General features: G+C 39.0%; 1 protein-coding gene across 13 annotated transcripts in view; it reads left to right on the top strand.

Annotated features, from left to right (window-relative positions):
* Sgms1 (sphingomyelin synthase 1) overlaps positions 1 to 26,239 on the top strand; it is a 250,008-nt gene that overhangs the window by 203,530 nt on the left and 20,239 nt on the right. For all 13 annotated transcript variants that reach the window (XM_048338764.1, XM_048338763.1, XM_048338767.1 and 10 more), the window contains one exon: positions 11,177 to 12,010. In XM_048338764.1, coding sequence (XP_048194721.1) covers positions 11,388 to 12,010 — 623 coding nt within the window. In that variant the 5' untranslated portion in view covers positions 11,177 to 11,387. The remainder of the gene's footprint in view (positions 1 to 11,176; positions 12,011 to 26,239) is intronic.

Below are 26,239 nucleotides of genomic sequence, written 5' to 3' on the forward strand. Positions count from 1 at the left end.
TGATTAGAGAAGGCTTGTTTGAAGGCAAGGGAGTAGAAGCCAAAACGATGAATGGAAGGCAACCAAGTGAATTATAAGGCAGTTATGTTCCATGTAGAGCTAAGGCTGCATGTCCAAGGGTGCTAGGGCAGTTAGGAACTAGAAGTAGACTAGAGCAGTCCAGTATCTGTGCAAGAATGGCACTCCCCACCGTACAGAGGAAGGCAAGATGTAGCAGTTAGATATGACTTTTATTTTATTTTTTTTTCTTTTTCTTTTCTTTTCTTTTCTTTTTTTTTTTTTTTTTTTTTTTTGGCCAGTCCTGGGGCTTGGACTCAGGGCCTGAGCACTGTCCCTGGCTTCTTTTTGCTCAAGGCTAGCACTCTGCCACTTGAGCCACAGTGCCACTTCTGGCCGTTTTCTGTATATGTGGTGCTGGGGAATTGAACCCAGGGCCTCATGTATACAAGGCCAGCACTCTTGCCACTAGGCCATATCCCCAGCCGAGGTGTGACTTTTATTTTTTTTTCAAATTTTTATTATCAAACTGATGTACAGAGAGGTTACAGTTTCATACGTTAGGCATTGGATACATTTCTTGTACTGTTTGTTACCTTGTCCCTCATAACCCCCTCCCTCCCCCCCTTTCCCTCCCCCCCCCCCCGAGGTGTTCAGTTCACTTACACCAAACAGTTTTGCAAGTATTGCTTTTGTAGTTGTTTCTCTTTTTTTACCCTGTGTCTCTCAAATTTGGTATTCCCTTTGAATTTCCTACTTCCAATACCAGTAAACACGGTTTCCAATATACTCAGATAGAACTCCCCTATGACCCAGCAGCCCCACTTTTGGGTATCTATCCAAAAGACCACAAACAAAATCACAGTAATGCCACCAGCACAACAATGTTCATCGCAGCACAATTTGTCATAGCGAGAATCTGGAACCAACCCAGATGCCCCTCAGTAGACGAATGGATCAGGAAAATGTGGTACATATACACAATGGAATTTTATGCCTCTATCAGAAAGAATGACATTGTTCCATTTGTAAGGAAATGGAAGGACTTGGAAAAAGTTATACTAAGTGAAGTGAGCCAGACCCAAAGAAACATGGACTCCATGGCCTCCCTTATTGGGAATAATTAGTACAGGTTTAGGCAAGTCATAGCAGAGCATCACAAGGCCCAATAGCTATACCCTTATGAACACATAAGATGATGCTAAGTGAAATGAACTCCATGTTATGGAAACAATTGTTATATCACAGTGGTAACTACTTTCAATGTCCTATGTGTATCTGTAGCTTCTATTATTGATGATGTTCTTGTATCACCTTCCTGTGGTTGTACCTACACTATCTCTGTAATCTTATCTGAGTATAGAGGTGTGACTTTTAAAGCCATGAGAAATCGTTGCAGTTCTTGCTCGGTGCTATGTGTGGCTGGGGTTTGTAGAGCAGTGCTGGGGTGGGTATTGCAGTGATTGCAGTGACTTGGAGCATTGCTGAGCATGGTGATGGCTAGTGAGGGGATGTACAGGGGTCAGGATGTACCTCACAGGGATACTTAGCAGAACCTGGAGCTTTTCAGCTTTCCAAACTCAGTAGCCAAAGTGTGACGTCTTGCTATGGTTTAAATTTATGTCCTTAATTGCTTTTCTCCTCCCACATTCTGTGACGTGTGTTGAATTTGTTGTTATACTGAGGATCCAAGCCAGAGCTTCATCTATGCTTGTGATTTATTTTTTGCATGTGTATATGAATGTGCCATTTGTCATCTGTTTATTTAAAATATTTTTCCCTATCAGATTTTAAGAAGTTTTCATATTTGAGATTTATGAAAGATTAAAAAAATTTGACCCTGTGCTGTTGCTTATCTTTTTATTTATGGAGTGCTTTGACTATATATTTCCAGCATTAGTTTATTTCAAGCCATGGTTTATCCATTTGTCATATGTTTGTTAATGTTAGAGACTTTGCAAATGCTTGTGAACTTAAGAGAACATATATACAACTCGATGTGAATGTTAGTTCTTTCAGTGTATCATGCCACAGGGACTCATAAGAGGTAAAGAATGTGGGGTGGGTGAGAAGGCTCCAGCTTGCTATCTACTTAGGAGGCAAGGATCAGGAGGATTGGGATTTGAGGCCAACCAAAGCAAAATATTAGCAAGACTCCAATCTCAAAAAAATCCAGGCTTGGTGATCCATGATCAGTCCAGATGAAAAGTGCTAGAACCTATCTAAAAAATAACTAGAAAAAACGGGAGGTAGGGGCTGGCAGGCTGGATATGTGGTTCAAGTGTAGAGTGTCTTCCTAGCACGTCAAAGCCTAGGGTTGAATCCCCAGTACTGCAACAATGACAAAGTAAACAATTGCAAATAATTTGATATAAAACAGCACAGCTGTGAAGGCTCAAATCTTCTGTTTCAGGTTTGTGTATGTGCTTGTACCAGGGCTTGAATTTATGGACTCATACTTTCACTGGATTTTTTACTCATGCCTCATTATCTACTTCTTGAACCTCATCTCCAGTATGGCATTTTGCTGATTGATTAGTGATAAGAGTCTCATGGACTTTTCTGCCTGTGCTGGCTTCCCGCTACAATCTTCCTATCTCAGTCTATTGAGTAGTTAGGATTACAGACATGAGCCATGAGCACCAGGCTAAAAATTATTTTATCACATGTATTTTTAACTAATTTTACATCTGATATAACTATATAATTTATATACATTTTAGTTTTATCATTGATTAAAATTCTAATTCTTTTGCATTGAGTTAGAAACTGTTTATAAAACAGAACAAATATTTCTGTCAAAGGTCTTGAGGTTAGGCCTCCCAGTGAGCTTTATTATTTAGACATTTTTACTTCTTTGAGGCCCTTTGGAATGACCTCATGTGAGGATTTTGGTCTTGCTTGGATATATAGTATATTTACATGGAATAGTTAAAAATAGCCAATGTTGCTAATTGTAGGCTTGCTAGATGAACACTAAAATCACGTGTTTATTGTAGAGAAAGTGTCAATTGATGCTTAGAAAATAGGAGTGTCGGTCTTGTGGTTCAACTTCCTAGCTGTGTCATTAGTGCCCAGGATCCTGGAAAAGTACTGGGGCAAGGGTGTAGGGTCATTGTTGCTCTGCTGCCCCTTGGTGATTTTGCACATTAGTCCCAAATACATAGGTGTAATCCCTTCACAACCTGATGCTCTGCTGGAAGATAACCTACCTCACAGATAAGGTTAGGTTCCCTTCTAGGGTTCTGAGTGTTAATGCTCTTAACTATTTCTAAGTTGGTAAAGAAGCTCAGTGAAGGTAGGCCCTAGAAGTTTGGGGAAAATTACAAGATCATAGTTATAACTAAGAAGTCACAGTTAATGACTACTATAGAGCTGATGAATTGATAGATATTTAGTTTAGTTATTAGCACAATTGATACCTGGCAAAACAAGAACCTGATTTGAATTTGCAGATAAAGGTAGAAAGGATCTATTCTTGCTTTCCTTGAAATTCTTCATCCTGTTTGCCTTCAGGAGGGGGGGGGGAGGGAATGGCCCTAGTAGGGATATGGACAATCCTTTTGTAGCAGAAGTGTGCATAGGATGCATGCCGAAGCACCACCAATTTGAATGTTCTCTCATATGAAAATAGTTTGAACTCTCTAGCTATCAGAAAAAGTATTAGAAGTTTATTTTGAGAGAGACCTGAACTTGATTTCTCCTATCTGGGCCAGTAAGTTGTTGTTAATTTTGAAACATAGTGCTAGTCCCCCGGGTCATATTCCTTAAATTAGTTTTCCCTTTTTTACTTAGTGAGTCAAATTTTCAAGTAGACTTTGGTAGACTTTTTCATAGTAATAAGATACAAAAGCTATAGTTATCTAACTAATTAGTAGCCTTAACACTTGATTCACTACAAAACATTATTTACATTAAAAAATTTGTTGTGTTAAACAAAAATTGTCTTCTTATTTTCTTTCAGCTCACCAGCATTATCAGTCCTAAATTCCAAACTAAAACAGTTGCTTTTTATTATCTGTGATAGGCATGTGGATTGCCTGCCCCAGTCAGTCTTCCAAAAAAGCTTGTAGATTATTAATAGTGACCATGCTTCTGCATTAAATTAATCACGCACTTGACCAAGAATTTCTAACTCCTTGGTAGTAGAAGCGTCTGGGAGAGAAGTCATTTAGAAGCTGAAATATTAAATATACTGTGAGCCATTTTGGTGGTGTCGGATACACTTGAAATCTGAACAGACTTAGAAAACCCGTAGTTTTATAATGTGCATAAAGTATATGTACATTTTGTAACTTTTACTCTCATCATGTTGCGCAGTTGTGCAAGGTGAGACTCTAGAGCTCATTTCTTAGGCTATCACAGGTCCACAGTCTACATGTGTGTCATGTTTCCTAATGATGCCAGCAATTGTTCACCCTTTCTTCACCACTGACTTAGGGTTCTGTTTTCTGAAGTCTGCTTTGTCAGTCACCAAATGTCCATCTGCTTTTTCTTCAAACCCTTTTGCTTTGTTCTCCTGTTTGGTTTGCCTTTTTGTCCTTCTTAAAAAAAAATCACTACTGTGTTAGAGAAGCAATGGAAATAAATGAATATGTTTATTTAAGTTCCTTTTATTGAAAACTGATTCTTTGGACTGTCCTTTCACCCCACAAGGTGAGAGAGGAGTGTGTGTGTGTGTGGGGGGGGGGGGTTAGGTTGTTTGAGGTTTGAAAAAAATCTGATAAATTGATGCTATATTTACATGCTTTGTATTTTTGTGGATTTCTTTTCCTCCTTTGACCTCTCTTTGCCCTTGTGGTCTCTCATCTTGCCTTCAGAGCTAGCAATAGGTCATTAACCTGAGGAGAAAAGTTAAGGGTTTCCTGTGTTTTTTTTTTGGAGTCACTTGCCTTCTTAAAAATATACATATATTATATTTATATATAATAGATATTAATATTATATGTAGTATACTATACATATGTGTGCACATGTATTGGTTCTTTATTAAATATATGATAAATTATATAACACAATATATGATATATATCATATTATGTAATATACACACACATAGAGAGTGAGTCTTTATGTTTATATATTGAGTCTATAGTTTTCATTTGGTTTCCATTCCTTTATCTCTAGTATACTCATTGCATAGTCTCTTCAAACCTGTCCTGTTTTCTGAAGGTCATGGATGGCTGAACTTCCTTTTATTTACTTCCTCTTTATCAAACCTGCCACGTCTCCTTCCTGGGGAATCATTTCCTTATAGGTGATTGATTTATAATACTCAATTGTTTCCCATCCTCAGTAGAGATAATATTTTCCATGAGTATCTTAGGAAGCATTGATTGTTGAGAGGTGTCTATTGAGCTATTTTGCACTTTTTTTCTATATTTTCATTAATTTTGTGTGTTAGAAGTCTCATGACATGTAGGAAGTATAAATTTTGACTTCATACTATTGTGTACTAATTTTGTGGGTCTGATTTTTCTGCTCTAAGGAATTCTTGCCTTATTCAAGGATTTTGTCCCAGTTCCTTGCCTAGACATGGCTTCAGTTCATGTCTGTCCCCTGCCCTGCCTGCGGTGCTAAAGATCCCAACCTCTAGTTTTTGGAGTTCATTCACATCTAGTCTCCTTCTGGCCCACTGAATTTGAGCCTTTCCACAATGGCCAGCTTCAAAATGATTTTTCTTTTGATGCATGGGAAGTTCCTTTCCTTTCCCTGAGCCAGGTGATGATGATGATTTAGAGCTTTGCTTTTGTGGTCATTTCAGAGGTATGCAGAACTTTAAAAAATTAGCCTAGCGAAGTTAGCAGTCAATTAGAAATGTTTTCACTCTAAAAAGAGCACAACAGGAAAGACAGAAAGGAATAGTGTGTAGTGTGATGGAAACAGGCTGTGTTAGTCTTTCTCAGGCTGCTCTGGGCAGATGAGATCAGCTCCTGTGAGAGTGAATGGAATTTGGGAACATTGGTTATATCCTCACATTCCCAAGTGCTGCTAGAGTGAACCTAACTCCAAGTACTGTAGATTAAACAGGCAAATATTAAAATAGCCCAGCTGGCTTCAGACAGAGAGACAGCAGATCTTTTTTTGGGTGGGAATAGATTATCTTCAGTCATTGGTAATTGAACTCTAAGAACGAAAGCCTGTTGGAAAAACTTACAGTGATGACTTGTCAGTAGAGCTTTTGCAACGTTTTTCTTATTGTATTGATTACTGGCAGGGTTTTCAAGTGCCTTTTCCAGTTTATCCTGACTGGAGTGGGTAAACATTGTAGTAAATCTACCATGCCCCTGCCCTAAGGAAATCTAAATGTTAGAGTCCTCCATTACTGGGAATTCCCTGAGGCTGTAATGGCTTCAGGCAGATAAGGTGGATTTCAACTTGTTCTTTGCTGGGTTGGCTCTCCTCTCAGGACCTCATGTTTTGGGACTATGGGGAATTTGAAACCTAATTATACACAGAGGGTAGAGCTCCCAGCTATTTAGGGAAGCTTACAAGCCCAGTTCATATTTTTAAAGAAAGCTGTTGTAGGCAGCATCATTTTTAGTTTCACAGAGTGGCTTATGTGTTTAAAAACATAGAATGTACTTGAAAGAAGAGTTTCTCCTTCTATACACAAATAGTATGTGTTTGTCAGGAAAATAAGAAAATTCTAATGAAAAAAAAAAGATCATTCGATAAGTTTGTTTCCCAAACATAACGGTTAAGAAGTTTATAGGGGGAAGGGGGGAGAGGGCTGAGGATATGGCCTAGTGGCAAGAGTGCTAGCCTTATATGTATGAAGCCCTGGGTTCAATTCCCCAGCACCACATACACAGAAAATGGCCAAAAGTGGCACTGTGGCTCAGGTGGCAGAGTGCTAGCCTTGAGCAAAAAGAAGCCAGGGACAGTGCTCAGGCCCTGAGTCCAAGGCCCAGGACTGGCAAAAAAAAAAAAAGTACAGTTTATAACGCGGGGCTGGGAATGTGGCTTTGTGGTAGAGTGCTTGCCTAGCATGCACGAAGCCCTAGTTCGATTCCTCAGCATCACATAAACAGAAAAAGCTGGGAGTGCTAGCCTTGAGCAAAAAGAAGTCAGCCACAGTGCTCAGGCCCTGAGTCCAAGCCCCAGGACTGGCAAAAACAAAACAAAACAAAAAACCCACACAAAAACAAAAAAACAAGAAGTTCATAACATCTACACTTTTGTCTCATGATATTTAACACTCATTCATGTGTTTACAAAAGTGACATTCTCTTTTGTGACTGACTTATTCACTTAACAAAACTACAAATGTTACTACATATAGAAATGAAGTCTGTTATATAACAATTATTTAGAACTTTTAGGGTTTTTTGGTATAATGTGTTTTTCTTTAATTTTTCTGGTTATTAAATATTTACATAGACATCCTGTTGTGGAATGACTCAGATGTCATCTCAGGAAATGGGAGGGGGAATTTGCTGGTGCAGCTAGCATCAACACCATCAGAGGATAGTTAGAGCCATGAGAGATGGTGTATTATTGGGTGGTTTTCTTGTTATATCCTATTTTGTCAACCCCAAACCATCTCTTTCCCTGTTGCACATTGAGGGCTGATACATTTCACTGTAGTTTCTACATTTTGGATGGGGACATACAGGAGCATTACTGGGTAAAGCTATTGAGCCACTGCTGACAAGGAAGATATTGCAGATATTTCAAAACCTAAGTATTACGCACACACACACACACACCAGAAGGTGTCAACAACTGATGTTCTTCTCATGGCCAGAGTGGCCCAGAAGTAGTATGTATGGTGAGCTCTTCTCAGATCTCAGAAAACTATGTCAGCATATACTTGGTTAATAAGCCTATTCCATAAGGAGATATATTTCCTAACTGGAGTTGAATTGTGGTGTTAGGAACGTTACATGTAATAGCAATTTAAAATAAAGGATGGTTTAAAAGTTCTGGCACCAAAAGTAGCCTTCTAAACTCCCAAATTTACAGATTGAAGTAAATATGAAGATCCTTCAGTTGAACCTGGGTAGTTGTTATTCTCACCACTTTTGTTCCTTAGACATATTAATTTTATGAGTATTTAAATTCTTCAAATGCTAAGTAAGACAATGTACAGCTTATTAGTCTGGTTTGTAGAAAAGCTTTAGGAGCTATCCAAATGGAGTTAGAGAAGAATTAATGCTCATGACTGTTTTGGGTTTGCTACATTGCCTTAAAAATCTATTAAGTTATAGACTTTATGGAAAGTTTTAGTAAGTGTGAAGGCCTTTTTCTGAAACTTGACACATGTCAAAATTGTTACTAGTAAAATAACATGTTTTTTAATTTGTATTGCTCTTTGGCAAAATATACTAGTGAGTAGTTTTCTTTTGAAGTCTGAGGTCATTGTTATATGTCCAACAATTCTGATCTTGGATGTAGTCAGCTAGAAGCTTGAAAAGGCTCCATGTTGCGTTCGCCTTAAGGTTTTAATAGGTGAAGCAGGATGTTTGTTTACTTTTCATTGTCAGACTGTGGAATGGAGTAGCCTTGAAAGGCTATGGAGAGAAGGATCTTAAAAGAGAGACTCTGACTTGAGGAGAAGTAGGTGGAGAATTCTATGGGAGAATTAGAGAAGCCACGTTAAGAAGGGAATGATTTTGTCATCCTAGTTAATTCTGAGTGGAAGTCATTAGTTTATCTTGCTATCTCTAAGGAGTTGCCATGGCTATCAGAAAGTACCCGATGAAGCCAAGTGCTGGTGACTCATGCCTATAATCCTAACTACTCCGAAAGCTGAGACTTGAGGATCATGGTTCAAAGCCAGCAGGAAAGTCCATAAGACTATTACCTCCAATTAACAACTCAGAAAACTGAAAATGGAGTACTGGCTCAAAGTGGTAGAGTGCTAGACTTTATCTTTTTTTTTTCTTTTGCCAGTCCTGGGGCTTGAACTCAGGGCCTGAGTACTGTCCCTGGCTTTCTTTTTGCTCAAGGCTAGCACTCTGCCACTTGAGCCACAGTGCCACTTCTGGTCGTTTTCTGTATATGTGGTGCTGGGGAATTGAACCCAGGGCTTCATGTATATGAAGCAAGCACTCTTGCCACTAGGCCATATCCCCAGCCCGAGTGCTAGACTTTAGCACAAAAGAGCTCAGGGAGAGCACCCAGGCCTTGAGTTCAAGCCCCATGACTGACAGAAAACAAACAAACAAACAAACAAACAACAAGAAAAGAAAGTACCTGATGTGAATTAGGTATTTCTTCATCTGGAGGAAAGCCTGCAGTGCCTACCATGGCAGACCAGGTTTAATAGACCTATATTAAATTGTTTCCTACCACTTGATTTTTTTAAAAATTAAAACTTTTTAGATGTTGCCTTTAAGTAGTTGTGCAAAGGAGCTGTCATTCAACAAAGCCATTTGTTAATACAATCCATCATATTATTTCATAGGAGTGATTAGGATTAAATGCTTACTCCTCCCCTAGAGAGAAGTGAAATAACAGATTGGCTGGGGTGGGAGGGGAGGATGGGGGGGACTCTGTGGTCCTCTTCCATCCTGGCAGACTTGCTTGTGAGAGGAACCTGGGTGAGAGGCTGGTGTTCATTTCCCTTGGATTTGAACACTCCACTGGGAGTTGTTGTATAGCCTCTGTAAGTCACTCGAGTCTGTTGCAGGTTTTCTTGGCTGTTCCTGTACTGAGGAGGTTTTGAAGGTCTAGTACTAGTGAGATCCCCTTTCCTGCATGCTCTCTCATTTGGTGTGCATATCATCTCAGCACTCTGGGCAGTGCTTGGTGTACTTTCAGAAAGTGTATTTGAGAGTTCCTGCTAAATACTTTGTTTCCTAGGGATGTCCTTAAGCTTTTAGCATCCTAATATATGCTTCTGCCTCTGGGAAATGGTGGTATACAATTCCTAAGCTTATTTGACTTTAGTTTTTTTTAATGCATAGAACATTTTATCAAATTATTTTCACCAAAAAAGCCTTTAGAGAAAGAGTGTTATTAGTATTTTCCATTTCTTAATTCTCCAGATCCACCCAACCAAATACTTTGCTGTTAACAACATTGATTTTTTTAAAGGCCATTGGTTAAGTTTTTCGTAAGATAATGTGCACTGCTGCTGTTGGATATGACAGATAACTTAATAAAGATTTTAGAAAAAGACATAGGTGCCAACAAACCCTCTGAGAATCAGTGCTTGTAGAGCTAGGTTATGTTTCATCTTTTCTCACCTATGATTCCATCCTCAGTCACTGACAACTTCATGAAAGAAATTCATGGTGACAGCAATTGGCACTTCCCTCTACTTGTGCTTTAACCCAAGAACCTGTACTGATCCTACATAGTTGGGGTCTAAACACATTCAGAAAAAGAGATTTGCTGAGTTTTTGGAAAAAGTATGTGAAATTATTGGACTACATCTTGAAACTTAGCATTCCTGTGATTTGCTTCTGTGATATCTAATTGTCTTGTATTATGTACAGTTTTAAGCAATACAGCTGGGTGCTGTGGGAATTCCTATAATTCCAGCATTCAGGAGGCTGAGGCATGAGCACTGCAAGTTTACAGGTCATCTATACACACAAATAGTAAATAAAAATAAACATTCAGGGCTGGGAATATGGCTTAGTGGTAGAGTGCTTGCCTAGCATTCATGAAGCCCTGGGTTCAATTCCTTAGTACCACATAAACAGAAAAAGCTGGAAGTGGCTCTGTGGCTCAAGTGGTAGAATGCTAGCCTTCAGCAAAAGAAGCCCAGGCCCTGAATTTAAGCCCTAGGACTGGCTAAATAAATAAATAAAATAAACATTCTTCATCAGATAGAGTAATAGGTTAAACAATTTACTATATTCTTTTATCTTACCACAAGTAAGTGTGGTTAAGTACAATGAGAATCACTGGTCTGTGCTGAGCTGTGTTCAAAGCCAAGTGGCATTATTCCTAGTCAGTGCACCACTGCACGTCCTGTGAACACATGCCCTCTAACCTCACATATTGTTCAGATCCAGTTTCATGCTCCATCAAAGAATCAGGAAGTCAGTGGTTTCTGACACTAGAACATGTTTGAAAACCTACCCGTGTTTACAACAGTTAACTTTCCATTTTCATTATATATGTTAATTAACATTGATAATGCTAATATATTAAGGCCCTTGTATCTGAAGAAGTTGGTTTGGAAGTTCAAGTATCCTGACCTTTTCTTTTGCTTCCACAGAAAGAAGCCTGTTGAGAAATGAGGTGAATGAATGCTTGGGTACTCAGGAACCCTGGACAGCTACATGACGTGTTTAAAAACTGCCCTGACCATCTTGCCAAACAAGTCTCTGCTCATGAGGCCTACCAACATGAACCAGCCAAGAAAAGACAGTGTCCTGCCCTGTAGGAACAGTGACTGCTGACCACGGAGAGCAAACTGGGCCAATACCATGAAGGAAGTGGTTTATTGGTCACCCAAGAAGGTGGCAGACTGGTTGTTGGAGAATGCTATGCCAGAATACTGTGAACCTCTGGAACATTTCACAGGCCAGGACTTGATCAACTTAACTCAAGAAGACTTCAAAAAACCCCCATTGTGCCGAGTCTCTTCTGACAACGGACAGCGGCTCTTGGACATGATAGAGACCCTGAAAATGGAGCATCACATGGAAGCACACAAAAATGGCCACGCCAACGGGCACCTCAGCATTGGCGTAGATGTCCCCACCCCTGACGGCAGCTTCAGCATCAAGATTAAACCCAATGGGATGCCAAATGGGTATAGGAAAGAGATGATCAAGATCCCCATGCCGGAACCAGAGCGCTCCCAGTACCCCATGGAGTGGGGCAAGACTTTGCTGGCCTTTCTTTATGCACTTTCCTGTTTTGTTCTCACCACAGTGATGATTTCGGTCGTCCATGAACGAGTACCTCCTAAGGAGGTGCAGCCTCCACTACCGGACACTTTTTTTGACCATTTTAACCGGGTGCAGTGGGCCTTTTCTATTTGTGAAATTAACGGCATGATCCTTGTAGGACTCTGGTTAATTCAGTGGCTGCTCTTAAAATACAAGTAAGTAAAGTAAAAGTTTCAAGATTCAACAGTAAGCAGGGTTTGCACTCCTGACATCTGATTATCATTTGGAATCAAATATATTAATATTGGAATCTAAGCAGTTTAATTCTTTTCTCCCTCTTTCCTTTTGACACTACATCCTGTTGAACTAACTAAAGCTCTGTCAACACTAAGAAAATACTGTGTTTATTTCTTATTTTATACAGAGATTCATATAGAATCCAGGTGACTAAGACTGTGAGAGATGATTTGTTTTCATTTCAAAAGAAAGAAAGGTCTTAGGCATCTTCAGGGTGCAGGCTATTGAGTAACAAATAAATGATCTAGTCTTGTTTGATGTTACTAACTTATTAAGGAAATTGTTGGCAGTTGGTCATATCGCTGTAAACGTTTGGATAGCTTTTCCCATGCAGTCAGACCAGTAACCTTACTAACAGCCTTGAAAGATGTTTCCACGCAGAGTTTAGAACAGCTTATCCCACGGTGGCTTGGGTTGTTGGGAACTTGATTCCTGAGGCGTATGACTTCATCTAGGTAGGTGTAATGCACAGATACGTAGGTGGATTTCCACCTTCTGGAATGTATAGCGCTTAAAGCCTGTGAGACTATGCCAGTCTAGGTTCTTGGGTAAGTAGGCAGCTTCATTTTATTTCCATTGGACTCATGCCCTAAGCTCTAAACTTAACTGGAGCCTTGGGTAGCTTGGGTAAACACTTGTCTTTGGTTTGAATTAATTGTTTTTGTTATTGGTGCTGATTTTCTTCTGAGTGGAACATCTACATGGCTTTTCCTGCATGGGGGTTGGGAGTTAGTTTAAGGAACATGAAGTTCTCTGTGGTGAATTTTTTTTTTTCATGACCTATGCTGTAGTTGAATATTAAACAGATCATCTTAAGTCTAAAAAACAAAATGTGAAGTGAGTGTTTATGTAGAACTTTCTCATCAGTCTCCACCCCCCCACCCGCAACCTGGTGTTTTATAAAGACTTTTTATCCTTATATATTATGTACCTATAAATGGGAATGAAGACAGTACCTGACATTTATTCTTCTTCCTCCTCCTCCTCTCTCCTCTTCTCTCCTCATTCTCCTCTTTCTCCTTGTCTGTCTGTCTCTATGTGTGTCTGTGTGTGTGTGTGTGTGTGTGTGTCTGTCTGTCTGTCTCTCTCTCTCTCTCTCTTTCTCTCTCTCTCTCTCACCAGGGGAGGACTGTCTTAGTTTTAGTTTGGATAAAGAAAATCATGGAAGTAGCCAATGTTTGTTTGGGACCAGTTTTACAGTAGTATTGGTGAAAACCTGTTTATGGTGTTTTAGTTTTAAGAGCCTAAACAAAGAAGAATAGGATTTAGAAGTAAAGAGATGCTTAGAAGTCATTTTGGACTGTCAAACTTAGACTGCTTTTGTCTTACATAGTTCAGCTTTTCAATTTTTTTCTTTAAAAGCCCAGTGGGGGTGAAATGCCAGTATTATTCCTTTATGAAGGCCAAGTCAACTTAAATTATGCTTCCCAGTTTTTTCTGATGTTTGTAATTTTGTTTGGATGAGTTTATGTTTTTTCATCACAGCCCTTAAATGCAAATAAATAATTTATTGCCCCCAGAATATAACTCTCAGAAGGACATATCATGATTGTCACAGAATTATGATTTTAAAATAATTTTATTTTTGTTCTAAGAGAGTTCCTAACTAGAAGACTAATTTCTTGAAAACAAACCCTAATCTTTTTCCCAGCAGGGAAAATTTCCCACAATATAAGCTTTGTAATTTCATTATTTTTTCTGGTACTTATTGCCAGTATTTTAGCCATTCATATATTTAAACAGTTCATCAGCTATATACCAGTTGATTTGTGTCTGGTGAAAAATTAACACAGTGCTGGAATATAGGTAGCCTAAGTTCTAACCTAGCCCTGGCCTATGATACTGGGCAGCTTTGGTGAATCCTTTAGTCTCAAAGACCTGTTTTTCTCAGAGAAAATATGGGCCTTTCAGTATAGATTTTTGTTGTCCTGTGTAACTATGAATTGGCTAGGCCATAAGTTGCGTGTAATTTAATGAACTTCAGAGTGTTTTTTCCCAAATGTATTCAAATGGAGAGTCTTTATAAGCCTTCTGAATTTTGGTCAGAGACATGGAATGTGAAAATAAGCTGTTGTCGTAAGCATCCTCCACCCCTGACCTAGGCCACATCCTCGCTTTCCAGTCTCCTCTTTTGAGACCCCTCTGTTGAGTGTGTGGCTCAGCAGACTCAGAAGAGGTATAAAAATACAAATAACAACATAAGCAGCAGTACTGATGAACTTCCTTTCCCTGGCTCTCATAAAGATGAAAATCTTTTACAGTATCAGACCCCTTCTTGCTAGTTAATTGACCATTATAGTATAGATAGTACTTCTATTCATGTAGCATTTTGAAGAAGTGAGCCATTCTAATTATGGGATATTATGATTAACAGCATTAAACCTCTCCCTCTTTTTTATTTCATTCTTGAGTGTTAACCCCTTACCCCAACCTCCACTAGGGAGCTAAAAGTGCCACTTACCAGCACATTTTATTCAACCTTCAAAATTAAACTAATTTGGCTACGAATTCCCAACAGAGGGCCCTTTACTTTGATTTTAAGAATGCCGGAACCCTTAAAAAACAAAACAATAAAGCATCAGCCAAAGCCAGGCACAGTGGCTCATACCTATAACCGTAGCTTTATTTAATAGGCAAAGATCTAAGGATCTTGGTTTGAAGCTATTCTAAACAGACAAATTCAGGAGTCAAAAATGGAGCTGTGGCTCAAGTGGTAGAGCACAGCCAGCACTCAGGCCCTGACTTCAAGCCTAAGTACCAATGTGCTTACACACAGACCAAGCCTATTTCCTTAGCCTTTGTATTTTCTGTTTAGAGAAGAAACAATGAACTGTAGGAGAATACCTTACTGAGATCCTAGAACCAGGCCTAAATCCCCCAACAACACACCTATAGTTAGATCTTTGAGATTCTGAAAACCCTGATGCTGAATTTGTAATACTGTGACATTTTGGTTGGTTCTATGTTGTATACAGTAGCCCTTTACTGTTAAACAAAAGTTTGGGGTTTCTGTACTTACTTGTTTTCCTCCTTTCACTTTTTACATCTGCCCATCATGTCTGAACATATATATGCTTGTATATACATGGATCCACATGGGAGTTCCATGAGAAGTGGAAAGCAGCAGTAATGCCTGTCCTTGAGAACTTTTTTGGTTTTTACAATTGTAAATAATGTTGTCTCCCTATTTAGAATTGGACTTTCAAGCCACTGACTAGGAAAAATTCCTGGGAAATCTCTGCATTTCTGTCAGACTTCACTGCAAAACAGGTATCCCTTGTTTTAAGAAAGCATGATACAGTATTAAACTTATAGATCGATAAAGCCTAAGGACTTTTCATGCATGATGAAGTCTTGGCGGGCACCGTGGCACTTCTGCGTGACCCGGTTGGCTCCACTCTGTCAGGCCAATGCAAACCCTGGCAGAGGAGAAGGCCTGAGGGGCAGGACTATAGTTTCCAATCAAAAGTTTCTCATCATCAGAGCAATCATATGACAATGTGGTGACTGGAGTACCTCAGACTCAACTTGTCTAAAACCAGATTTGCTAGCTGTTTCTTTTAACTTGTTTGTCCTTCACTCTGGCCACTGGCATTTTCTAGAAACCCAGAACAACTCGCTTCCTCTTATTCAGTTAGAATATGAATTATGTAAGTTCTACTTTCACATATCTCTCCTCTTTCTATTCCTAACTGGTGCTCTGTAGTGGAGGCTCAGGTAGAAAACCAACTCGTTAGCCTGAAGCTCAGAGTTCTTCAAACATACCATACCTCCAGCTATCTCACACCAAATTTCTCTAGCTCCTTGTCTATCACTTAACATTCTATCAGTTGTGTCTCCTTCACAGCTTAAATTCCACAAAGAGAAAAGAAGATCCAGTCATCTTCCAACTCTATATGGGGATGTCTGGTTCAGAGTCTGACATAGAAACACATCGAAAGTTGTTCATTCCAGATCCATTCAATTATGCAACTCAAGCAACCTGCAGTGTGCTGGGTGCTTGTAGGCCCTGGGGGAAAGTACAATAAGTAGAGAGGATCCTGATGTTCTTGTGAAGCCTATAGCCTGGCCAGAGTTAAGGCAGGCAGTGAGTAAATGAATATATAATGTCATGAAAATGGAGAAAGACAAGTATAGAGAGCTAGTGAGTGTTGGAAATCATAGGGCAGAAGTGGTTGTTGAGATTGATTAGTAAGTGCCACTAATGAGATGACCAGTTAGCAGATTCCTGAATCAAATTGGGGAGAATCTCATGCAGGTGTTTGGGGGAGAGAAGTCCAGGCAGAATACATCAAGTGGAGTTCTAGAGACTTATTTGAAGAATACCCAAAAGTCTAAATGGCCCAAGGGGCTGGGTGAAGGCTTTGAAGTGCAAACAGTGCTCAGCTGGGGCAGGTGGGCGAAGTTTGGGTTTTATTTCAAATGTGGTGAGTTACTGGAGTATAATAAGTGATGAAAGATTGACTGGCTTCAGTGTAGGCAACAGAGAAGCAATAGTGGAAGCTGCAAGGGCTAGGACAGCACTGTGATGGTCCCAGCGGTAGACTTAAATTTGCTCAAGTGTTTGTCCAGTGAATAAAATTCATGCTGTTGATGGAAAGATGGGATGAACTCTTTCTAGAAATTTTACTTCTGTTGCATTTGGAGCTGCCTATCTTTTGTAGCTACTGGTCCGTCTTCTCTTATACTGTCTCACACAATTTTTGGCTCTGTCTACAAATCTTTGATTTTATGTGAAATTTTTGTAAGGAGATAGATTTACTAGTTTGGAGGCAATTTGAATTGCAATTTGAATATATTAGTCAAATCATGTCTATCCTGATACTTGTTTCAGTGTTTTTTTTTAAGGTTAGATATTTGCCTAAAAGGAATAACATAAACCAATTGGGATGGAGAACAGTTTATATAAGAATGAACTAAATACTGCCACGTATATTGGTCTACTAGTAGGAAAAACATTTGAAAAAAAAAAGAAAAGGAGTCATTGGACCTTTGGGTTATGGGTAGAGTTGAGTTGAATGAAAATAGGGGCATGGAAGGGGGTTGGGTAGAATATTCTCTTATGAACTGTTGCATAGAGTTGTAGTGAGACTGGTGAATAGAAATGGTCATTGAATGGGTTCTTTGGGAAAACTGATCCTGTGCCAAAAGGCAAGGAACTAGAGAAGGGACATATTGGACAGATTCTGCTTATGACATCTATATTTAGACGTGTTTCCTAGGGGCTTTGTTGATCCCACAGGAAGGAACAGCTACAATTTTCCAGAGTGGCTTTGCTGGGATTTTACTCAGTGTTCTGGGATGGATTTTTGGATGTTTACCAGCATTGTGTATTTTAGACTCAGAGATAATTTTGAGAAATATATTTTTGTTTTTAAATTGATTTAGTGGCACTAGGGATTGAGCTACTTAGTGTACATGCTAGTGTGGACCAGCTAGTGTACATATACAATCTTGTACATGCTAATAAGCATATGCTGTATCCATGAGCTGTAACCACAGCCTTATTGTGTATTTTAACCTTTGATAAATCTTTGATAAAGGGTATGATTTTAGAGGGACTTGTAGTTGAAGTTGCCAATGTAAGACTAAAATTTTCTTCCCTTCTGTGATTGGAATCTAATTTCTCAGGACAAAATCTTCAAACTGATTGACAATCCCTTCTGTCAAATGCTAATTTGATTGTTTGGGGTTGTGTTGTGTTTAACAGACTTAACTATACACTAACATTTACCTTTCATTTTACCCTATTTTAATTTCACCAGTGTTTCTTTTCATATTCATTTGATTGAATGAAAGCACTTAATCATTCTTTTTCCAATCTCCAAAGTGTTTAAATGACCACAGATACTGATGACGTTTTTCTCTTTTTTTTTTTTTTTTCAAAGTAATGTACAGAGGAGTTACCTTTATATATGTAAGGCAGTGCATACATTTCTTATCAAGCTTGTTACCTCTTCCTTCATTTTTCTCCCACTTTCCCCTCTCCTGGGGTCCTGTCTTGCTCTCCCCTGAGTTGTACAGTTGGTTTACAGCATCTTGTCTTGTAAATACTGCTGTTGAATTGGTTCACCTTTTACCCTTTGTCTCTCCATTTTTATGTCTTTGAGGGTTGTAATTAACGTTCTTGGAAGTACTTGAAGTTGATATGAAGCAGGTCTTTCCAGATTTTTAGTCAGTAACTTGTTTTCAAAGTTCCAGAACATTTTCTTAAGTTCACTTCACTGTGTTATAATTAACCTTATTGGGCTGGGAATGTGGCTTAGCAGTAGAGTGCTTGCCTAGCATGCACGAAGTTCTGGGTTCGTTCCTCAGCACCACATGAACAGAAAAACAGCTGGAAGTAGCGCTGTGGCTCAAGATGTAGAGTGCTAACCTTGAACAAAAAGAAGCCAGGGACAGTGCTCAGGCCCCGAGTCTAAGCCCCAGGACTGGGAAAAAAAAAAAATTAACCTTATCCTGTGATAGACCAGAAGACTAGTCTCTAGTGGAATTTCTGAATAGCTTTCTATTTACCAAATTACTGGAGACAACAGCAAGGCAGCCTAGAGATTATATTCAGAGGAATTTTGGTTCTTAGAGACACATCTCAGATGTTCTGTTGAAATTCTGTCCTCGTAGAAAACTCATGAGGACAAAATTCTTTCACGTTACTGTAGCTTCTTTGGCATCACTCGTGTATTAATTGGCTGATAAACTGCCACATTCCTCTTCTGCAGTGAAGTAAGATAAGAGCTCAGCAATGGTCTCTCCTCCTCCTTTTCCTTCCCTCCATACATATAGCTGCATCTATTATGTGTTCATACAAAGTCTCTTTTATTATGTTCCTTCGAGTCAATGTTATTTATTCTCTTCTCTCAGTGAGGATATATGAACCTTGGAAGATCTACTGACTCGTTCAGCATCCTACAACAGCCTATGCGGGGGAGTAGCTCTTCATTATCAGTCCAGTTTGGTGATTTTCTGGGACATCAAGCACTGTCCCTCTGGAGATGTATTTTTCTTAGCAGATACAGTAGCATATGGTGTGTGTGTACCTAGGACAAAGATAATGAAAACATATCAGCTCAAGGGCTTTTGTTGTGTTTGAGGGGATGTATTTATTGTTGCTATTTATTGAGATAATCTTTCCAGGCATCCCACTCTAGTCTTGAACTTGCTATGTAGTTCAAGGTGGCTTTGAATGTTGACAATTGTATTATTGATGTGGTATTTCTATGTGGTATTTCTAGTATGTGGCTGTGTTCTCAGGATGGTCACATGTGCTTCTCCTGCACATTGTAGAAAACGTACACAGCTTGGCCTAATGGACTGTAGTCTTGTACCCTCCTAGCTGGGGTGTAGGCTGCACTCACCACCCGTCTGAAACATACCATTTACCAGAACTTCACTTTTGCTTCTCCAGTGGAAACCACTGACCAGCTGTGTCCAAGTCCATTCCTTTCTCTTGTGGCTTCACCCAGGTTTTCTCCTCTCCTTTTGCTGCTGATCCATTATTTATTTGGGCTCAACCTGGGCTGAAATCCTTCTTGCCTTTCCTGGAAATTTTCCCTTAACCTCTTCTCTTCCCAGATTATCAGGATCGCTTAGCCTTTTCAGCCCTCAGTATGTCCTCCACTTTCTTCTTTTCCACCAGGAACATTTTGAAGCAGGACATCTCAGGGCCTGGGTGGCAAATTCATTGCTGATTGCCCCTTGCTTTTCATTTTACCTTGGCTGACTGACTGCCCCTGCTCTCACCTGTTCTGATTTCTGCCACTCTAGGTCTCATGACCTAAATAACTAGATTAAACTCTAGGAGTGTAAAGAAACTAAATTTTACTCAGGGTGATCCCTAAAATTTTTGATCCCAGCAATTTAGCTTTTATGTTATCATAAGTATTTTAGGAGATATTTTAAACTGAGTCAAAGTAAAATGTAGCATATAAAATATTATAAAGATATATGATAGTATTTTTTGGATAATGTTTCATAATTTTTACTAACAAACTCAAGAACACTTAAGCAATGTATCTTCTTTATAGGCAGTTTAGAAGATAATAATAGTAAATGATATTCTATGAAATGTCCCCCCCCAAAAGTTCACAAGTAGGAAAATTAATCCTGAAATTCATATGTGAATAGTATTTTGAAGTGAGGCCTTAGGGTGCATTGAGATCTGATGAAGTCATGTGGGTGGAGTCTCCATAAGAAAAGGAAGAGACCCCAGTTAGCACACCTGTTCCATTTTGCCATGTGATGACTGCACTACTCGTGGACTTCGCAGCCTCCAGAACCACCGCTAAACCAACTTCCATTCTTTATAAATTACCTGCTCTGAGGTATTGTGTTATAACAGCAGAAAGTGACAGATATACTAAATAAGAAGAAAGAAAAAGTTAGGATGTCACCAGAGATTAAGTAATGCTAGTATTTGAATGCCTATGCTTTTTTTTTTTTTTTTTTTTTTTGGCCAGTCCTGAGCCCTGGACTCAGGGCCTGAGCACTGTCCCTGGCTTCTTCTTGCTCAAGGCTAGCACCCTGCCACTTTAGCCACAGCGCCACTTCTGGCCATTTTCTATATATGTGGTGCTGGGGAATCGAACACAGGGCTTCATGTATACGAGGCGAGCACTCTTGCCACTAGGCCATATTCCCAGCCCACAGAATGCCTATACTTTTTGATGATTTTTCTCTCTTTGCTCTTCAGTGAGTAATCTGTGTATGTGCATAGTTTACTGATTTCAGAACACAGGTCTGGCATCATCATTTCCTACTAGATGATAATGGTCTAGAACATCCTACTAGATTTTGTTTCTCTTTGTACTTCTTTTAAGTCACTTCTCAAGCATACAGAGTATGTCACTAAGCTGGCTGATGTCCCTTTTTTCCCGCCACACATAGCGTTAACACCAAGGTTCTCTTAGTGACAAGGAGGTTTTGTTATATACTTTTTCCCTGATTTACTTTCTGGTCAGCAAATACTGCACATTAGTCTCTGAAATCTACCCTCAGAGATAGTTACTTCCTGGTTTCCCTCCTACAGAGGGAGACCTTCTCTCATCAACTTAGCTTCAAATTGTAACTCACCTTTTCTCATTGACACTACCACTTAATGTTACCACTCAGCACATACCTAACACGCTCTGTGTTTTACCTGTTTATTTTCTTCTTCCCCCACCATAATAAATACCAAGAGATAGGCTTTTTTTCCATTCTGTTCAACTGCGATATTCCCAGTGCCAAGACTAATGGGGTATATATAATCAGTATGTGATTGGATAAATGATAATAGCTGGTAACACTATGTTAATGACATTTTTCTTTTTAAGACCCTACCTTTTTTGTGTGTCAATCATGGGGCTTGAACTCAGGGCCTGGACACTATTCCTGAGCTCTTTTTGCTCAAGGCTATCACTCTGTCACTTTGAGTCAGAGCACCACTTCTAGTTTTCTGCTGGTTAATTGGAGATAAGAGTCTCATGGACTTTCCTGCCTGGGCTTCTTTGAACTGTGATCCTCAGATGACAGCTTCCTGAGTAGCTAGGATCACAGGCGTGAATCACCACTGCCCAGAAAGACTGTACCTATTACAGGCTGATAGAGCAGAGATAATTTTGTAGTATAAGATACTCTTTACAAATTACACAAACCAGTGTAGATCATTTCCTGGACTTAGTCAACTCTTGCACTATAGTGCTGATTTTGTACGGAGAGCTTATGGGAGGTGGGGACGTGTGGAATCTAAGCCCCTCCCTTGTTTTTGAGCAGTTGATTGATTGATGGTGGTAATTATTTCCTTGTCTATGGCCCACAGTACTTAAACTCTCAATACCTTAATTCTTCTTCTGTGAAGTGGACTAGTAAAGTGGTTATGATAATTTATACCAAAGAGGTAAAATTTCTTTGTAGGTTTTAAAAAGGTAGAAAAGCATGTGCATATACAGACGTATTTCTAGGCTGGAAACACCACTGTGTCTTTTTTCCTGATTCATAGGCTGCCATCCACACTGTGGAAATATTAAATGAGATCAGTGTCTCCCAGGACAGCATTTTGTTTTGAATTTTGTTTGCTCTACAACATTTGGGTTTTGCCCTTTTGTTTGTTTGACTAACTTTTCCTTGGCATTTTCTCTGCCAATCCTGAATTCAAAGCTTCAGGTATTCATGGTCTGCCCTCTGGAGCAGTGGGGAGCCGCTTGACCTGGCTGCAGTGGGTAGAGAACCTATATAGGGCATTAAGGAGATAGTAAGGGGAAGGGAGAAAGATGGCAGAATTCACAGTTCCCAATCTTCAGGGCTTACAAGTCCTAGTTGGATGAGTGAAGCCATCTCAACAAAGGTTTTGAATTAAAATAAGAATGTGGGAAAAAGTGAAAGTGAACAGAAAGTGCACACTGGGAGATTGACAAACATTCAAGGACTGTCAGAAGAGTCATAAATAAGGCTCTGAAGCCTGGAACTGTACTTCCAGTACCATAAATGTCATAGTAAGTCTCATTGGGAGGGAAAAATGAGTAAGGCACGACTCTCCCTAAGAGCTTTCTCTAAAAGAAGGACTAAAACACTGCTTCTTTTGGTAGCCGTGGTAACAGTGTCACTATTAAAAATATAGCCAGTCTTCTGGATCCATGGGTTCTGAAAATATCCTGGAAAAAATTACATCTGTACTAAACATAAAGACTTTTTTTCTTGTCATTATTCCCTAAGTAATACAGTATAACAGCTACTTATTATATAGCATTGTGTTAGGCTTAACTCATCTAGACGTGATTTAAAGTGTAAGGGAATGTATGAGTATATTCTATGCATATGCTACCCATTTTTTATAAAAGATTTGAACATCTGTAGATTTTAGAATCTCAGAGAGATCCTGGAACTAATTCCTAAAGGGAAAACAATCAAAATCTAGAGAAGTCTTGAAGTGGTTGATAGGATGGTAGGACTCTTGATTGTTTAGGTAGATAGGACTATAGCAGAAAAATAATGGGAAAAGCCAGGGAAAAAGATTTACAAGTGAATGTGAGAAACTGAGATTGGGTTTGGGGCATAATGACTGATTCTTCATGCTCAGGAGAAGGCCCAGGAAGAGATGGTTGAGTCTTGTTGACTACTACAGTGGAATGGAAGACAAGTTTTAGAAGGCAGACAGTGCTACTTAAAGGCATGATCCAAAGCACTGAGGCCTAAAGTGGACATCTTGAGGATGATGATAGGGGCAAAGGAGGCCAGAGTGGACAGAGACTAGGAAGATGTAGGGCCTCGTAGTATTGGAGAAGTGGAGTTCATTCAAAATGTACCTCAGAGCCATTAGAGAGTTTTTAAGGATATAATAAAGATAAAATCTGCTTAACTGTGTTTTGTTAAAAGATTATTGTAGATGCTCTCTGTAGAGTGGATTTTAGGAGAGTGTCTTACTCCAGGCTATTATAACAAAATACCGGAGCCTATGTGGCTTATAAACATCTAGTTTCTCAGTTGTGGAGGCCAAGGAGTCCAAGATTATGGCATAAGCTTTTTTCTTGATTCATTGATGACTGACATCTAGCTTTGTCTTCATGTGATAGAAGGCTACCTGCATTTCCTTTTATAACAGCATTAAATTCCCATACTGGAGGGGCTGGGAATAAGGACTAGTGGCAAGAGTGCTTGCCTCATATACGTGAAGCCCTGGGTTCAATTCCTCAGCACCACATATATAGAAAAAGGCCAGAAGTGGTGCTGTGGCTCAAGTGGCAAAGTACTGGCCTTGAGCCAAAAGAAGCCAGGGACAGTGCTCAGGCCCTGAATCCAAGCCCCAGGACTGGCAAAAAATAAAATAAAATAAACAGTTGGGAAAAAAAAAAAAGATGTACCACCAAAAAATTACTTTAAAAAATCCCATACTGGAGGACCCATACTGGAGGACTGAGTTCCATGATCTTACCACTATGATTAGGGGTTGGGGGAGTGTGCGTGAATATTGAGGCTATGACTGGGGGCAGGTATGGCAGTAGGCACAAGAGGTAGAAAGAGTGGAAGTTTGAGGGAGATGGAGCATTGAGAAATGGATGACTTCAGAATGACTGAACACATGAAGGATGTGATAATAAGCATGTCTAACTGGCCATAGACTGTAAACAGTGATGATGACTGGGCACATTTAACTTCAGATAGCTATGTGATATGTCAGGATTTTTTCCAGAGCTTGTTATCATAGTTTTAATTAAATTATCCTTTATTTTAGAGTTCTGGTCGATGTGAACTATCACATAAAATACTAACTTGATGAAACATTTAAATAGCTTTTGAAATGTCACTAAAGTGTAATAGAATGTTACTCATCTATGAGCACTCAACATTTGAGATTTCTTCACCATGTGTTGCAGTTTTTATCTGAATAGTTTTTCTTGTTTAATTGTGTTTTAGTTTCTGAGTCTCAGTTTCCTCATCTGTAAGATAGAGATTAAATCCACACATTACCAGGTGGTTTTAGAACTACATGGTACAGAGCTTGTTATATAGGAGAGTTTGTTATATATTGGTGAAATCATTGACACCAAACTATCTCTCCTGAAGAAATAACATCAGTAGACAAGAAAAGTATTTTTGGTACTGTGGCAGTTGGCCCTAAGTAAAGCTACTTCATTTTTTCCAATTCATACTAAGAAAAACATGTAAGGAATGATAGATAATGAGTATTGATGCCCATTCTTGGTTCTGTTTCATCACCTTTCCACTCTTGCTAACCCATTTCTCCGATTCATGAGAAATCAGTGCTCCTTTTTACATTTTGCTGGTGAGGAAGTTAATTTCCAAGGAAACTGAAGGACATGGCCAACGCCACCAAATGAGTCTTTTTTTTTTTTTTTAGGTAGAACTAGCATATAAATAGAGATAGGGCTTGGTGACTTATTCTTAATTTGCATGTCAGAATCACTTATCAGGAACTTGAATTAGGTCCTCACCTAACCTTGACCACGGGCTCAGAGATTGGGTCTCCCTGGTGCCTTGTTAAAGGTACATCTGCTCACTCTCCCTTATTTGTTGCTTCTCAATTTTGAATTGTTGTTTCATTCCCCTGACCAGTTTGTTTCTCAAGTCCAAAACCACTTCCACTAAGTCTGAGAAAGAGATATGAGTTATCAATTCATGGAAAGGAAATGAAATAGAATCTAGAATAGCTGTCAGAATACTTGTTATCTATAATTCCTTTATGCATTGCTTTCTTAATGTGGGAGGAAAATGAAGAAATTTTATTTAGAGATAACTACTGTACATTAAAAAGTATCTTTCTATTGAGGTCCTTTTTCAAGGGTCATATTAACAAGAAGCCACATTTCATGCCAAGAGTTGTATATATTTTTCTATGTATTTCTTAGACATCTTGTGGAAAACAAGTATTTCCAGTATTTTAACTGTTTTAGAGTACGCCATTTTCTTCATCATTTATCCTTTAGACATTTCAACCATTTTGACAAATGCCAAGGACATGATAGCACTGTCATTTTAAGTCTAATTATACATAGGATATTGTCATGGTCTAAGTACTTTTCTAAAAAAAATTATATGTATATTCAAAGTTTAGTAGATGTCTAACGGTGTAGCTCAGCGGTAAACCATTTTACCCTGTCTCAATTGACAGCACTACCACTAAAAATAAATAAATAAATAACAAAATCACTTGTGCAGGAGAATATAACATGCACCCTAACAAGCTTTTGTTTGTTTGTTTTTTTAATAATAGATATTGAACTCAGGGCTTCAAACATGCTTGGCAAAGCCTCTACTAAATTAATTAGCTCTGCCCTCAGTTTGTTTTCTTTTCTTTCTTTTTTAGTTGAGATTGGGTGTCATTACTTTTTTTCCCCAGGTAGGCTTCTAACCTGAGATCCTCTGCCTCCCAAAGAGCTGGGATTATAAGCTTTTCACCATTATGCCCATCTTCTAAAAAGTGTATTAAGAAAAATCAGTACTTTGATTTGAATTTCCTTATCAAATTTAACAGGAAACAAATAGTAATGCCGTATGCTCAAATACTTGGGTAAAAAAAAAACACAAAAAACTGTGACCAGATACAAGTTTCTAAAATGATAGTCATTGCAAAGTGTGAGCAGATGGGAATTGGGCTCTGTCAAACATGAAACGAGACATATTTCCCATCGGAGAAGAACACTGTGGGATTTTGA

The sequence above is a fragment of the Perognathus longimembris genome, chromosome 2 (genome assembly GCF_023159225.1).
Source record: "Perognathus longimembris pacificus isolate PPM17 chromosome 2, ASM2315922v1, whole genome shotgun sequence".
In the NCBI taxonomy this organism is placed as follows: domain Eukaryota; kingdom Metazoa; phylum Chordata; class Mammalia; order Rodentia; family Heteromyidae; genus Perognathus; species Perognathus longimembris.